The 16,680-nt window shown below is 42.0% G+C and overlaps 2 protein-coding genes across 2 annotated transcripts in view; one reads left to right on the plus strand and one right to left on the minus strand.

The window, feature by feature from the left end:
- The window catches only part of LOC105925395 (unconventional myosin-VIIb), a 42,163-nt gene extending 27,578 nt beyond the window's left edge, over window positions 1-14,585 (minus strand). The window contains exons 1-11 of the mRNA XM_036141553.1: window positions 14,525-14,585; window positions 14,185-14,220; window positions 13,985-14,086; window positions 13,750-13,902; window positions 10,503-10,687; window positions 7,360-7,481; window positions 7,134-7,276; window positions 6,931-7,044; window positions 6,675-6,828; window positions 6,517-6,593; window positions 6,320-6,439 (exon numbers count right to left, since the gene is read on the minus strand). Coding sequence (XP_035997446.1) covers window positions 6,320-6,439; window positions 6,517-6,593; window positions 6,675-6,828; window positions 6,931-7,044; window positions 7,134-7,276; window positions 7,360-7,481; window positions 10,503-10,687; window positions 13,750-13,902; window positions 13,985-14,086; window positions 14,185-14,202 — 1,188 coding nt within the window. The 5' untranslated portion in view covers window positions 14,203-14,220; window positions 14,525-14,585. The remainder of the gene's footprint in view (window positions 1-6,319; window positions 6,440-6,516; window positions 6,594-6,674; window positions 6,829-6,930; window positions 7,045-7,133; window positions 7,277-7,359; window positions 7,482-10,502; window positions 10,688-13,749; window positions 13,903-13,984; window positions 14,087-14,184; window positions 14,221-14,524) is intronic.
- Window positions 1,113-2,747, plus strand: LOC118556137. Its single transcript, XM_036141554.1, has 2 exons — window positions 1,113-2,308; window positions 2,345-2,747. Exons 1-2 carry the CDS (start codon window positions 1,208-1,210, stop codon window positions 2,585-2,587), a joined length of 1,344 nt encoding a protein of 447 aa, XP_035997447.1. The 5' UTR covers window positions 1,113-1,207; the 3' UTR covers window positions 2,588-2,747.
- Window positions 14,586-16,680: the final 2,095 nt, after the last annotated feature.

The following is a 16,680-nucleotide window of genomic DNA, read 5'->3' on the forward strand; positions in this document are numbered from 1 at the left end:
TCCTGGGTGGTTTAAGCAGGTTAAAAGGTGATTGATTGACTGATTGATAGATAGATAGATAGATAGATAGATAGATAGATAGATAGATAGATAGATAGATAGATAGATAGATAGATAGATAGATAGATAGATAGATAGATAGATAGATAGATAGATAGATAGATAGATAGATAGAATCTTTATTGTCATTTTGTATGCACAAAATGCGCACAGAACAAAATTTCGTTTGCATACAGCTTGAAAAGAATCACTCTAGAAATCACTCTAAAAAAACACAGTAGATTGCACTATTTTTCGGGATAAAGATGTTTGCAACACAAGACTTTGAATATTTAAAAAAAACACTGAATTATTTATGTCACTTTACACTTTAAATATATAATTAACTAAGTTTGATGAAAAAGTTTCTTAATAGAATTTTTTATTGGTTGATTTTATAAATTATTACATTATTTATGTTATCATGGAAAAATATATTTATGTCATGTATTAATTTCAGATTTTATTAAAAGTATCATATTTATCTATACATGTTTATTTGACGAAAAAATTATTTGTTGGACAGTGAACTTTTGGCCTTGCACTGTTTTAGCAGGGTACCTGTGTCAAGGAGAGAAACTGGACTTTTCTGTATCTCAGGATCAGAAGAACTGTGTCTCTTCTGCTGCCTAACGGTTGTCAAGACACGAGCCAGAAGTCAGGGTAATGAGGTACATGAACAAAATGTTTTATAAATTTAACTTTCATCTATTAACTTTGGGATTTAAATATATAACTGAAATATTGAAAAGATGATATCTTTAGAAATATAAGACTGAGTTAATGGAAGTACTTAACTCCCTCTTTAAAAGATTTATTCTACTCAGTAAAAAAACAACAACCATTACCTAGAAATATATTTTTTTAAACCATAATAAAGTTTATTCTGTCCTCCGCTCTGTGTCATCTTGCATACAGAATGTTCGATTAGAATGTTTAGCATCAAAGTGTTCTATGACATCACAGCTGATGACATCACTATGACATCAACAGAATCTTAACTACTACTGAACACCAAGCTGGTTTTTCTTCACTGTTCCCGACCTTCATCGCGACAGTACACCTTCGAGAGAGCACGTTCGAATCTTAGCCAAACAGCGAGAATTCGATCTCAGATATCAGACGCCTTTCAGAGAAGCGACTATATCTGATTTACAGAAAGTTAGACATGGAGCAAACGCTTTCATGGGTAGACATGGTCGACCTCGACATCCAAGTCGACTACGATGCAATCATCTTCCCTATGGAAGATGGCAGTGACGGTACCAGTGAGCTGCATCCCACCCAGCCAGGAGATGGTACAGAGATCCAAGGGGAATCTGGTCCCTCTGCTGGATCTGAGACTCCTCCTTCAGTGGAGCTTCAGCAGGAATCATCTTCCTCTGCTGACTCTGGGTCTCTCAACTCAGAAGATATCCAACCATCTCCGAGGTCAGAAAAACCAAGGGAAAACCTCAGTGCCTTTTCTTCCTCTCAGGCACCTCATTCATACCACCAATCTAAGCATTTCCAGGGCCGATGCCAACAAGCAGAGCGGCCACACATCCAGGCCCCAGTTTACTACGTGGCTTCCAACTCACAAGTCCACAAGAGAAACCCAAGGCGTTCCCAGGCCACTGGAAGCTCTGAGGCTCGTCACCCCCAGTACTTTAAGAGTGACAAGATGCCTGAACACGCCTCAGCTGTTACGGTGATCCCTCCCTCGTTGGACATTGAACAGGCGATCAAACGTATCAGTGATCTCACGCAGCAGGTGGACGATCTTAAACAGGAGCTGCATGGTAAGGTCTTTGATCTTCACGAGGAGAGAGAACGAAGAATCAAGTTTCAGGTTGACTGCAAAGCGCAGCTGGAGCAGATCCAAGAACTGGAAAAAAGTTTAAAACATGAACGCCACATGAGATTGAAACGTGAAGAGAAAGTGGAGAAGCAGGAAACACTTGCTGCACCGCAGACTGCAGGTACATCAAGATTTCCACGCATTCCCAAAGTTACGGTCCATGAGAGCGTTCTGAATGAGCTTCAGTTTTTTAGGAGGCAGGTGGAAAAACATGCCTTGAACAGTGAGAGGCTAGCAGAGGCTTTGACAGCAGAACAGCAGCTGAGAGCCAAATATGAGGATCAGCTGAGGAGTAACTATCAAGAAGCCTCCAGATTGAAAGAACAGCAGGAAACAATCAATTCTCTGAAGAGTCAGGTTGGAGAACTGACCGAAGCGTTGAACCTTGCTTTGAAAAACCAACATCCTAAAGTTTCCTCGCAAACAGAGGCGTCCAGGCAAACTGACGTCTCCCATCACACAGAGGCCGCCACACAAACTAAAGCCTCCATGAAAACTGAGGTCTCCAGACAAACAGAGGCACCCAGGCAATCAGGGCCTCAGAGAAACAGGGCTGTTCATGAGGTTAGAGACCCCCATCATGAATACAGGAGACAGAATACTAACAGAGGCTTCAATGCAAACCCAGGCCTGTACCCACATGCAGGCCACCATAAAAACGGAGGCTCCCATGAAAATAGGAGACGTCCTCCTTATAGAGGCCAGTAGGCAAACAGGCCTCCAGGCTATCAGAAGCACTGGATCACATTCCTGACTCCATGTGTGTTCTCATGTAAATATGTAAATATATGTCACAATCTGTAAATAAAAGAAATGCAAGGAAATCTAGAAAACAGAAAACAAGAAAAACAAAAAAAAGAAATCTAAAAAAATAACAATGAAAAACAAATGATTTTGTACTTAGTTTTATTCTTTTATATGACATTTAGAAAACAGAAAACAAGAAAAACAAAAAAAGAAATCTAAAAAAATAACAATGAAAAACAAATGATTTTGTATTTAGTTTTATTTTTTTATATGACATTTGTACTTTTTATAATTACTAGTTTAGCTAACCAACACACTAATGCAGCCTCAAAGGTGGCCACAGTGTCCTGTGTCCTTTTTGGGCCGGTCCCAAGCCCGGATAAATGCAGAGGGTTGTGTCAGGAAGAGCATCTGAACAAAACCTTTGCCAATAGAGCTGTTTTCAGCCCGTAATAAAGGGACCATTGACCAACATATCTGATGTGTATTGATGTTTTCACTTGAAACCATTGTATATTTGGTACAGGTCTCACAACCTATGACTGATTCGTTGTCTTTATGATGTTTTTATGTTTTCATGATGTAAAGCACTTTGAGCCACCTTGCTGCTGAAATGTGCTATACAAATAAACTTGACATGACTTACATTTATAAGATAAGATAAGATATGATAAGATAAGAAATACCTTTATTTTATTGTCCCACAATTTCCCCATTGTGGGACAAAAAAAATATTAACAATGCAAATTAATAATATCCATACCAGACTGGTCAGGGCTCAGGTTATCAATGATTGTAATTGGTGCTGGTGACCAACGGGATACTGGTGGCAACTGGGCTAGTGTTGGTCAGCAAAGAAGAGGAGGAAGACATGTCCATAGGCAGAGAAAGAAGAGGAAGGGCAAGAGTCTAGGAGTGAGAGTAGGGACTTTGTTGGACCAGTGACAGGAAAAGCTAGAGAGTTTGCATGAGAGTTGCCATGATGCAGAGGAGGGAAGGTGGACATACTGTGTGTTCAGGAGATCAATTAGAAAGGTAAGGCTAGAAGCTTAGGAGCAGGGCTCAAGCTGTGTGTAGATAGGAAGAGAAATGGTGAAGGTGAAGCGACTGCAAGGTAGTGGTTGGTGATACTGTTGTCAGACAGCACAGGATGGTGGAGTGTAGAATGACTCTGATGGTGAGGAATATAAAGGCAGAGTAGAAGATAGTAGAAGCTGAAAAAGGAAGAAAGTTTTCAGAATATTATTTACTCAAAATAATGTTTTGTTTAACTTGGGCTTTGCATTGTGAATGGGTGGAAACACATGCCAAATGTTTTTTTTAACTCCATTCCATGCTTTTTGGAATCAGATCTTCAGTGAATAAGGATTCACTGAAGTATTCTGATTATGACCAACTACTTGTGTTTTGTCTTTTGGTTGTTTTGCATGTAAATAGTTCCTTAGCTTAGCTTCTTTTATCTTCATTTTGCTTAGTAGTTTAGTTAAGTTTCACCTGCCTAGTAGAGAGGATTTGTTAATCGAAATATTGTGTTAATTCAGATAAACAGCATTACATAGTGATGTTCTCTGGATGTTCATTTTATTTCTGTTATTAAATTCTTGGACTTGAAAAGAAGTTGTCACTCCTTTTATTCTGTGTGTGTGCAGGTTTTGCTGTTAAAAGATCGCTAGTGCTCGAATTCGTCCCTTTCAACCGTTGTCTTGATATCAGCTTAAGAGCTGATCATCACCAGACAATACTTAACAGACAGAGAGTTATTTATGAAACATTAAATAACTTTAAACAGTGTATAATTGCACAACAGAGTACTTGTATGATAGTTTGGACAAAAAGGAGGCAAAGATGAATTTTTACAGGTTGGTGAGGTAGAGAGGAAGAGAGGGGAAGGATGTTAAGCAGATTAGAATGATCAAATATTGACATGGAAATGTACTGATAGGTGCAACAAGTGTGAGAGTAAGGGGGAAGAGTTGATGATTGAGAAAAATGAGAGAATGAAGAGTAGAAGAAGTGACCATTGTGAACCAGAGAGCAGCAAAGATTAATAACAATGTATTCGAATAAACAACTCACAGCTACTGAGTCTCCCAAACATTTATTCTTTGGGACGCTACAACCACGCCCGCTGACGGGGGGGACAAACGGGTCAATTGTCCCAGGCCCAGGACAGAAGGGGGGCTCAAGACTAACACTCTGACCATTAAAATATATAACATCTATATATATATATATATATATATATATATATATATATATATAAACTGACTGATTCTGATTGAGTGAATGTTGTGCGTTTGACGGCAAAAAGGAAGCCTTTCTCAGAGATGGCAAATGAACAGCCAGCAGATTAAGAGGGTCTTACCATAGTTATGAAGTGAAGTCATCTAAGACTTGTTTGGAGGACAAAAAAATATATATTTCTGTAAACAGCAGATTATTGAATAAAATAAAAGGCATATGAGAATGAAGTATACAGTTAAGTTGAAGTTTTTGTTTGGTGTGTGTGTGTGTGTGTGTGTGTGTGTGTGTGTGTGTGTGTGTGTGTGTGTGTGTGTGTGTGTGTGTGTGTGTGTGTGTGTGTGTGTGTGTGTGTGTGTGTACGTGTGTGTGGCGGCAGGTGTAGAGGGGGGCCCAAAAAGACTGCGTTGTCCCGGGCCCTAGCAGAGCTGTCAGCTGGCCTGTATGTATATATATATATATATATATATATATATATATATATATATATATATATATATATATATATATATATATATATATATATATATACATATAAAGTGGCACACTGTAATGAAAGCAGTAATGCTACACTTGCAAAAGTAAATCTGTTGGGCTGTCTTTGGCATCAAGACAGCAATGCTTAATGCTATACTGCCAAACAGGACACATTAAAAATAAATAAATTCAGGTATAGCTTCTTTAACACAGTGAAGTTTGTTGATTTAAAGGTTTGTTGATTTAAAGGTTAAAATCCATTATTTATTATTTAGTTAACATATTCCATTATACATGTACTGTCATAAAATTATTATTACTTAACAAATCTGCAAATCCGTAAGGGGCACGGCAAACATATAGAAGGTGCTTTGCTCTGGTGAGACCAAATTAAACGTTTTGGCCTGAGTTTAAATACCATGTGTGATGGAAAATAAACACTGCACATAATACTTAACACACTGTCGACCTCATAAAACATGGTGGTCACTGCTTCATGCTCTGTGGATGTTTTTCCTCAACAGGAACAAGGAAGCGGCTCAGAGTTGATGGGAAGATGGATGAAGCAAAATATAATTCAATCCCACATGAGACCAAAGGGGGAAGCATACTCACGAGTTAATCTGGCCTAGTCAAAGTCCAGACCTAAATCCAATTGAGAATCTGTGGCAAAGCTTGAAATTTGAAGCAATGAAAGAGTATTCTATAGTTTTGTTTTAACATTATTAAGGATGAAAATATCATGTACATTTATATTTTCTTTTTGTAAATCTATGGAAGAAAAGCTTTTGCTGAATATTGTACTGCCACCAATGCATGTAGCTTGTTCAAAAATTACCAGAAAAGAAACTGACCGAAATGGAACCTGCAGTAGAGGGGGGTTCTAAAAGCAGTATCGAGTCAATACTTTTTCCTGTTGTTTCACAAATATACACCACTGTGTGTTGGCCTATCGCAAAAGGTTACCTACGTTACCTTGACAAAGGCGTCTCTGCCATCTAGAGCTTGTCCAGCGTTGAGAGGTTTGTTCACCGTGTCCCTGGCGGTCGTGACGGAGCGCTGAGTCAGACACTTCTCCAGTGCTTTGGGATCCACCTGAGAACCCAACAACGTGTATTTAGAAAAGATTGCAGGACGCTGTTGGAATTGGAAAAGAAAAAAAGTTCACCTGCCTCCAACAGCTGGCTGGCCATGCTGAAATGGGCCGATTTGGCAACGTCGCAGCCCTCCAGGTTGCTCACTATCGTGCCTGAAAAGACGCAGAAAATGACAGCCAGAGAGTAAGGAGGAACAATCACTTGTCACATCTGAGAAATGTATCGTCCATTACTTTCAAATTCCACGTTGCCCAGGTGAAGGATGGCGGCTAGCAGTTTGGAGATTTCCCAGGAGTCGGTCTCAGTGAACATGAGGATCTTGAGAGCTGAGCGGAAGTGAGCGTACTCCTTCACATCGTCGCGCCCTTCACAGCTGGTGCAGTTGCCCTGTTAAAACAGCTCAGCTCATTCCAAACCAACGATGCACCAAGAAACCCAGTCACACGTATGTAAGATTAACCCAGCAATGAGGATCCATCAGAAACGTACCATGGTCAGGTATTTGTACTCTGCAGCTGTTCCAAGAGAAAGAATCTTTTTCTGGTCCTGGGACATGCCCATCAGCATGTAGTAAAAGATGTGGTAGTTTCTCTCCTCAGGTGCCTGTTCATGGAACAACATTCTTTAATCCAAAACAAACCGACTCATCACTCCTGATCACAACTGGGGACAAACACTGCTAACTTTCCCACCTGACGACAAACCCTGGACTTCTCCAGTAGATACTGCTCCACCCGGGCCCCCTCAATGGCCCCGCCCTTGGTGAAGTTGACGTCAATGTACTTTCCGAATCGACTGGAGTTGTCGTTGCGAACTGTTTTGGCGTTGCCAAAGGCTGAGGGGGAAGAACAGTCCAGTTAGGAGAAGCATGAGGAAGGGTCTGATTTAGAGGACTTTCATGTGTTGCTCATTTCTGACCTTCCAGGATGGGGTTGGCCTCGAGAATCTGCTGCTCGATCCACGAGTGCTGGCCGCTCACCGCAGCCAAGAACTGCAGCATCAGCTTGGTGCTCTCCGTTTTCCCTGCTCCGGACTCTCCGCTGGTGGAGATCGCAGAGATGTCAGCAACAACCATCGACTCTCATTTACTTGCAAATGAGTGAATGTTTCAGCTCAATATTGTCATTATTTTTATTACAAAAATGGCAATCCGTATGATCACTTCTGAACACTAATAACAAAATCAATCAGGGTGTAAAAAGTGTTCACCCCTTCCTGATTTCTTCCTTTCTTTTCTTGTCTGTGGCATGAAAATATTCCAGATCATCAAACAAATTTAAATATTACACAATGATAATATTGTTTAATATAATATTCTGGAAAGGAGGGTCCGTCGGATAGTTGAATCTCGGATTCAGGAAGAGCAGTGTGGTTTTCGTCCTGGCCGTGGAACACTGGATCAGCTCTATACCCTCAGCAGGATTCTTGAGGGGGCATGGGACTTTGCCCAACCAGTCTACATGTGCTTTGTGGATCTGGAGAAGGCATTCGACCGTGTCCCCCTAGGGATCCTGTGGGGGGTACTCCGGGAGTATGGAGTACCGGGCCCTTTAATAAGGGCTGTCAGGTCTCTGTACGACCGGTGTCAGAGTCTGGTCCGCATTGCCGGCTGTAAGTCGGACTCGTTTCCGGTGAGAGTTGGACTCCGCCAAAGTTGCCCTTTGTCACCGATTCTGTTCATAACTTTTATGGACAGAATTTCTAGGCACAGCCAAGGTGTTGAGGGGATCCGTTTTGGTGGCCTTAGGATTGCGTCTCTGCTATTCGCGGATGACGTGGTCCTATTGGCTTCATCAGGGCGTGATCTAAAGCTCTCACTGGAGCGGTTCGCAGCCGAGTGCGAAGCGGCCGGGATGAAAATCAGTGCCTCCAAATCCGAGACCATGGTCTTGAACCGGAAAAGGGAAGAGTGCCTTCTCCGGGTTGGGGAGGATGTGCTGCCCCTAGTGGAGGAGTTCACGAATGAGGGGAAGATGGAGCGGAGATCGACAGGCGGATTGGTGCGGCGTCAGCTGTGAAGCGGGCGCTGTACCGATCCGTTGTGGTAAAGAGAGAGCTGAGCCAAAAGGCGAAGCTCTCGATTTACCGGTCGATCTACGTTCCTACCCTCATCTATGGTCACGAGCTTTGGGTCGTGACCGAAACAACGAGATCCCGGATACAAGCGGATGAAATGAGTTTTCTCCGTAGTGTGTCTGGGCTCTCCCTTAGAGATAGGGTGAGGAGCTCAGTCATCCGGGGAGGACTCAGAGTAGAGCCGCTGCTCCTCCACGTCGAGAGGAGCCAGTTGAGGTGGCTCGGATGGTCTGGTCAGGATGCCTCCTGGACGCCTCCCTGGAGAGGTGTTCCGGGCACGTCCCACCGGGAGGAGACCCAGGGGAAGACCCAGGACACGCTGGAGGGACTATGTCTCCCGGCTGGCCTGGGAATGCCTTGGGATTCCTCCTGAGGAGCTGGCCCAAGTGGCCGGGGAGAGGGACGTCTGGGCCTCCCTACTGAAGCTGCTACCCCCGCGAACCGACCCCGGATAAGCGGAAGAAGACGGACGGACGGACAATGATAATATAACCAACTTCCTCTGTAGTGGAAATGAAATCCAAACCTACATGGCACTGCTGAAAAGTGATTGACCCCAGAAACCTATCTGGTTGGGTCACCCTCAGCAGCCACCGCTATAACCCAGTGTTTGAGTCTTTAACAGTGCTGTGGAGGAAATGTGGCCCGCTCAGCTTTGCAGAATGGCTGCAATTTTGTCAAAGTCTTTGTTTTGTTTCTCTAGAGCCATTCATAGCTGGATTTGCCAGCATGTTTTGGATCAATGCCCTGCCGAAGAATCCGACTGCGCTTTAGCTTAATGACCGGACATTCTCCTTCAGGACGTTTTGGTAGACCGCACAATTTCTGGTGTCATTTATCACAGCCAGGCTTCCAGGTCCTGCAGCAGGAAAACATCTCCAGACCATCACACCACCGCCGCCATGTTTTACGGTTGCTGTGATGTTCCTTTTCTGAAAATGCTGCATTACATGTATGCCACACTGTTCAACTTTTATATCTTCAATAAACAGAGTTTTCCCAACAGTCTTGGAGATCATAAAGTTGTCTTCTGGCAAAACTGAGATGAGTCTTTATGTTCCTTTTGCTTAACTGTTTTTTATTATTATCTTGGAACCCTGCCATGGATGCCATTTCTGCCCAGTCTCTCTTTCTTACTGTTGAATCATGAACTCAGACCCTAACTAAGCAAGTGCGACCTGCAGTTCTTTGCCTGTTCTGGGTTGTTTTCTGGCCTGAATGAGTCGCCACCATGCACATGGGGTCATTTTGGTCAGTCGGCCACTCCTTGGAAGGCTTCCCACTATTTCACGTTTTGTGGAGTATGGCTCTCAGTGAGATTCACTGTAATCCTGCAGCTTTGGAAATAGATTTATTAGTCTTTCCAGACTGATAGATCTCGTTGTTTCCCATTCATTTCAGGAATTCCTCGGATCTCGTCATGATGCGTCTCTCTGGAGGATCTTTTGATGAACTCCACTTTGTCAGGCAGCTCCTTCTTGCATGTTTTCTTGATTGAGAACAGGAGTGGCAGTAATCGTGTTTGGGTGTGGCTAGAGATATTCAGCTTTCCAAAGAAAGCACAGACTACAGCATGGAGGAGGAATCCTTTTTCACACAGGGTCATGTAGGTTTGGACCACCCCCCCATAATAAACAGGTTTGTTTAGACTCAGCATTTTGTGTTTGTTATAAAAATTTAAAATTTAAAAAAGGGTAAAAGGAGCTTTTTCACACCGCTGTGACAAATATGTCATTACATGTGATTTTATTTCTTGTTTCAGTGAATTGAGACCTTAAAAGATTTGATCCTCCAGGGTTTATTTGTCTGAGGATATGATGCTCCAGATTTGATTCATTTTGCATATCTTTAAACAGAGAATGTACTCTTTAATCAACTTAACATGATCCATTTTGTATCCACTCTATCCATTTCTCATGGGCGTGTTTCACATGGTAGCAAGATAAAACCTGAAGCTTAACCTTTCCTCTTAGTACAGAGCCCACCTGATGACGCAGCACTGGCTCTTCTTGTTGCGCCTCATGTTGAAAAAGCAGGTGTCGGCGATGGCGAAGACGTGGGGGGGCAGTTCGCCCAGCCGCCTGTCTGTGTACATGTGCACTTGCTCCGTGGTGTAGATGGGCAGCAGCTGGTATGGATTCACTGCGACCAGAATGGAGCCTGTGTACGTCTGAGGACACAGACACACAGAGAGATGTTTGCTGTCAAACACAAGCACGTCTATTGGGCGTGGGTGGCGTTTACACGAGCATAAAGACTTTATAGTGGAGGGCGGCGAGGCGATGAGGCAGATGAGCCGTTTCTGTCGCCGCCGCAGGGCTTCAGGCACGTTGATCGCTGAGCGTAAACATCTAAGCCGCAGACATGAAGGGCCACGATAAACACAGACGTCCATCATGTGATGCAGTGGAAGACGGCAGGAGTTTAATTAGTCAACATTTCAAAGTGAACATTTTGCTGAGAAATGTTTTTTGAAAAACAGATGCTTGTTTCAAATTTAATGCCAGCAATATAAAAAAAACATCATTTTTTTTATATATCAAATTGAATTTTTCAAGCTGATTATTTTTTTTGGTTCAACTATACAAAGACATTTTCTCTGTTTCTTTTAGCTCAGCTTAAGTCAGAGTCTGGGGAAGATTTGTTTGGATCCCAGAGAGTCTCTGGGTTTTTTCCGGATCATTTCTGGCTCATATTCCTAAACCTTATTCATGTCTCAAAAATGTGATTTTATGGAAAATTAGGAAAAGATGATAAGTTATTTAAGGTCTTCCATAGAGTGGCCGATCCCTGTAATTTCTTGGGCCTTGGCATCTCAAGGTTGCTCATGTGTCAGTCATTTATTCACCAAGCTGTTCTCATTCTGAGCCTTCCTCCATTGGTCCTCTAGGAACCCAACGCATTATAGGTCATTATAGCCAAACACTCCAATTTTAGCGTAATCAGACCACAAGGATATGTCAATAAGACTTGTGGTCATCAGCTCCCTTCCACATACTGTGTCTTGACCCTTTTCTTTGATATTGCCATGTCAGGTAAGGAAGCAGTTGTGTTTTTAAAGAAATTATCAAAGGTGTGCCTTCACGTAACTCAAACATTGTAAAATAACCACCGTGCCATCAATATCTGGGATTTACCAAATTGTTCAAAAACAGAGTAATCTTATGTAAATTTCTGAATTTGAGAGCAGTGAGGTAAAAAAAATGCTCTCATTGTTCTAGCAAAAAGAAATTATTGTGATAATCCCAAGTGAGCTAAAAAAAAAAGGAAAGGTTTAATCTGATTTAGTGTAAGAAAACAAACGTGTTTCTTTTTGTGACGTGTATAGAAATGTCTGATGATGCTCCAGATATTTTCAAGCTAATAGTTTGAGAGGCTTTCTGGGAAAGCGTGTATTCGTAATATTGTAGTAAATTAAAAAAGTAAAAAGGAAGCCCAAAATCAGTAAACAAAATAAAAGAAATCAGAAGAAGGTGCCGAGGTTTACAGAACATATGCTAAACTCCAACCTGAACTTGATCACCCTAATATTTACTCCTGATTCCTTTGCGCTCCGCTTATTGTGCCGTTGCATTATGTCTCACTCTGCCCGCTTGTTTATATGTGGTCTCTATTCTTCAGATTGTGTTTGATTTTTATTACTGCATTATTGTGTTATTGTATTAGTGGATAAGTAAGCACATGGTGAACATTGGACAATCCAGAGTCAAATTCCTCATATGTGTACACATACCTGGTAAACAAAGCTCATTCTGATACTTTAAAATCCATTTATGCTAATAAAAATAGCATAAATGGATTTTATGCACGTTGTGAAAGTTGGGGGCCAATTCTTAGCTAAAGATGTTTATAACCCAGACAGCATGCAACTGCTATGAATCTGGATAAAGGGCTTACAGCTGATCCCATTAAAAATGAGAAGTGGCTTTGAACCACAGACTTTGTCCAACAGGCAAAAGGTTAAAATGATGCCACAAACCCCTGCTTTCTGTGTTTATTTCAAGTTCACACTGGGTTGTATTCATATCCACGGAGATACCAGTAAATTGGAATATCCATTCATCAGGGGCTCAGAACAGTAAATCTGGGGTTTTCCGTATTTGTAAGCCATAACACTCAAAATTACTAGACAGCTTAGAAATATTTACCATATGCGTAAAAAATGTATATGATATACGAGTTTCTCTTCTCTGGAACGAGTGACATTTTGGCCTTTTTAATGGTATTCTAGTGTTTTAGCTGTTCTTACATGCAGGACAGATTAGTAAACTGAATCTGTCTATTTTCAGTATTCTATAGAAGCACCTTTAGGGATAAATGTGTATATTTTCACAAGCTATACATCCATTCTCAATACTTGCCTAATCCTTGAAGGGTCACAGGGGGTGTGTGCACATCGACCACCAGTGATGGGCACACACCCCCTGTGACCCTTCAAGGATTAAGGCACACATGCATGGGGAGCATATGCAAACTCTTTTCAAGTTTTAATTTTATTATCCAAGGTAAAAGTGCTAATAACTATATATATATATATAGATAGATAGATAGATAGATAGATAGATAGATAGATAGATAGATAGATAGATAGATAGATAGATAGATAGATAGATAGATAGATAGATAGATAGATAGATAGATAGATAGATAGATAGATATACTCAAAAGATTATAATCTGCGTTGTGATGAGGCCCATTTGTCAGATTAAAAGTATCTTTTGAAAATAACCTTTTAGCAGGTATTAGAAATGCTTTTCATTAATTCCACATTTCTGTAAATGTTTATTGGTCTGATCCAATATTCTAATCTGAAATGTTGAGTTTATTATTAGCTGTAAGAAGAAGATAATCAGGATTAAGAGAAAAGGTCTTTAAAACACCAGCCTGTATGGAATTCATCTATATAATGTGTCTCACTAAGTGAACCCCCTTACTGAAATAAATGAACTTTTCAACAACTAACTGGGTTGCCCCTGTATAACAGCTTCTGGATTTATGGCCCTCCACACGCAGCTGAGCGTTGGTGCAGTGACGCAGAAACTTCGGGGCGTTTATCTTCCAGCCTGGGCTTATTGGTCTCTATAGAGACAAACAGTTCTACGATAAATCCGGGGACAAAGTCCGAGAGAGCCGCTCTCCGCTCTCCGCTGCCAAACAGAGGGCCAGTAAGCATTTCCACTGCCGGTTATGGACGTCGTAAAACTGGGTGGACTCACGGGAACAGAAACTTACATAGATGATGCCCTCTTTGTGGCGAACCAGCAGGTTCCTGAGCAGCCCGGCCTCGTTGAGATCACCGAGCATTATCATGTCGTCCACACCTTTCACCGAGGTGGGGTGCATGGGACGGATACCGCCCTGGCTCTTCTTGTTGATCTTATGCTCCTGTATACAACAACCATCATTTAGAGGGGTTAAATGGGCTGGTCTTGGGTGTAAGCGCAGCGAACCTTTACAGGCGTCGTACCTTTCCTTCATCGTCGATGAGCTGAAGCTGCCCAGTGTCAGTAACTTTAACCTCTGCCCCGATCGGGACTCCACTGCCAGCGTCCACCCAAACAAAATCTCCCTGGTGGGAAAATGGTTCAAATGAGTACCCTGGATGACTTTCACCACACATTTGAATTATGATTATGTGTACAAATAAATCCAAATCTTTGATCATACCTTACTTAAATGCAACATGGCAGAAATGTGGTGAATCTGAAAGAAGAGAGTGAGAGAGAATAAACAATTTTACTTGGATTCAGCAGAGAAACTTACAGCAAAGCCTGTAGTGGTTTGCCATGACAGGCTGATGAAAGTCTCATAGTTATTTCTTAACGGGACAGTTATCAGTCTGCCTTTTTATCCAATCATTTCATCATAAGCTCCACTTCACATACTCCTGAACAAATATGTTCATCACACTTTAAAAAAAAAAAAAGTCAGACTAAAATCCCATCAGGTTCAAAGTGAATTTTTTCCTAATCATTTGACTTTTTCAACGCTAACTATCGCGTCTTACCTGAGAACAGGAGTCTCTGGTCGAAGCCCTTGCTCACCGCTGAGGGATCTTTTCCTTGAATGACTACAAGGCAATAACTTTCCCCAGCATTGTCTCACTTTATGGCTCTTCGACTTTGCTCCTACAAAGGCAGAGCCACCCTGCGTCACCGGCAGCTGTAGACTGGTGGCTGTTTGCTGGTGGGTTTTATTTTTCTTCTCTTAACTCATCACAAAGAAATCATGTCTTTCATTTTCAAACTCGTTCTAAAATCTATAACTAAAGACAGTTCTTGATAAACTGACTTCTAAAATTTGAAATGTGACATTATGGGCGATGGCACAGTAGAGATAAGGGAGCTATTTCTGCAGTTGACCAATAAAAACTAAATGTCTTCTGACTTCCCTATTAATGTAACAGATTAGCAGATTAGACCTCTATAACGTGGGTGTTCTGGAAAGTGGTAGAAGGAAGAAACGCCAGAAGCTTTCTTCCGGATCCATTATATCACAGTTGTTCTGGGTCAAGTGCTGCCAAGCTGTTTAGGCAATCATGTTGTAAACAGCTGATCTTAAACAGGAATGACTGGGCTCGAGTGGGAACAGTTTGGGAAATGAAGAGTGAATCGCGAAGGGAGTCATTTTCAAACGTTAGAGGAATAAACTCAAAGTTAGCGTTATGTCCTTTTTTTCCCCCAAATGATAAGATAAATGACAGTGAAGCCGTAACCCTGGATGTGGACTTGCTCCTGAATACAACCTGTGATAACGCTGCCCATTAATCCACTTCTTTAAGGTGTGGTCCGTTGATCCTGTTCCCTCAGCACCAGAACATGAGTTGTTTAATAATACACCAAATAAGGACCATCACAGAATCAGCATCTTTAAAGATGCTTTCAGAGGTCAACCTTTGTTTTCTGTACACCGACTGTGATTACGAACGGATTTTCACAAAACAGTTCTTAAAAACTGCACCAATGTTTGTTCGTTTGAGCCACAGTTTGACTCCCATAGCTCACTTGTCATGATGGGTATTGATGTGGATGTTTAGGCTGAAGTAAACTGGGACAATAGGTGTCTCAAGATAAACTCGTCAGGAAGCTCAGCTCAGTGCCAGGATGGCCCATCGATCTAGTGCAGGCGATGAGACAGGATGACTTTGGCAAAAATAACACCCACCCCATGATGAAGCTGTTGCAGAGCGGGGAGCTCCTTCAGTGACATACTCCTCCATCCTGAATACACAAAGGAGCGTAATCGCAGGTCCTTCCCCCCAGCAGCTGATATGGTGCGTTCACACTGAACGTGAATTTGGCAACAATGTCACCACTTGTTTGCACGCCGTCACTCGCCTGACATATGGCAGTTTGCATGGTGGGAGACAAGCCAGAAATACAGCAGTACAATGGCGCCATCTAGTGATGCTTTCACTTCCCTGCCTCCCCAGCCTCCTCACTCACTTCACCAGGCTTGGTCTGTTCTGGACTTGTCTCGTTAGTAATAATTGGTTGAGTCATACAACTCGGGCCAACCGCTGACCGCCACTATCAGCATGTCTTTCATGTTGAATGAAAACAGCTTCGGCTGCAGTCCTTCTCCCCACGTGACATCCACATCCAGTTCTTGATTGGTTGTCGCAACACGACAAGACACAAAAGTTCAGATTTTTCCAACTCCCACAACTGTCGCTTTGCGTCCATTGCAGGTGTTGTGTTGCTCTGGCTTCGCTTTAATTGTCAAAATCGTGCGTTTAGCGTCGCTAGAATTCCCCCTGTGGCCTCGCTTAGCGTCACATTGCTCCTGTGTTGCACCTGTGCATTGGGATATCTTGTAAATCTGTCGCTTGGCCTGCTACATTCACGTTCAATGTGAACGCACCTTCAGCCTTTATAACCATCGCTGATCCCCACAAACTCAAGTGTTTACATCCTGCTGGTTTTGCAATTTTCTTTATTCTTGTATCTAGTCTGTTTTTATACACATTTTGTACATTTTTTAAAATCACCCTGCTTAGTTGCACGTTAATTTCTTGAGCATATTAGTTTTAATAGTTGTGCAGTATGTTTTTCTTCTGTAGTGAATTTGCTCTTTGCTGCTGGTACACCCAAACTTTCCCACTGTGGGACACTAGAGCATATTTCTATTCATCTGCTGAGTTCTCCTACTGTTCTCCAATTG

Source organism: Fundulus heteroclitus, chromosome 9 (assembly GCF_011125445.2).
Source record: "Fundulus heteroclitus isolate FHET01 chromosome 9, MU-UCD_Fhet_4.1, whole genome shotgun sequence".
Classification (NCBI taxonomy): domain Eukaryota; kingdom Metazoa; phylum Chordata; class Actinopteri; order Cyprinodontiformes; family Fundulidae; genus Fundulus; species Fundulus heteroclitus.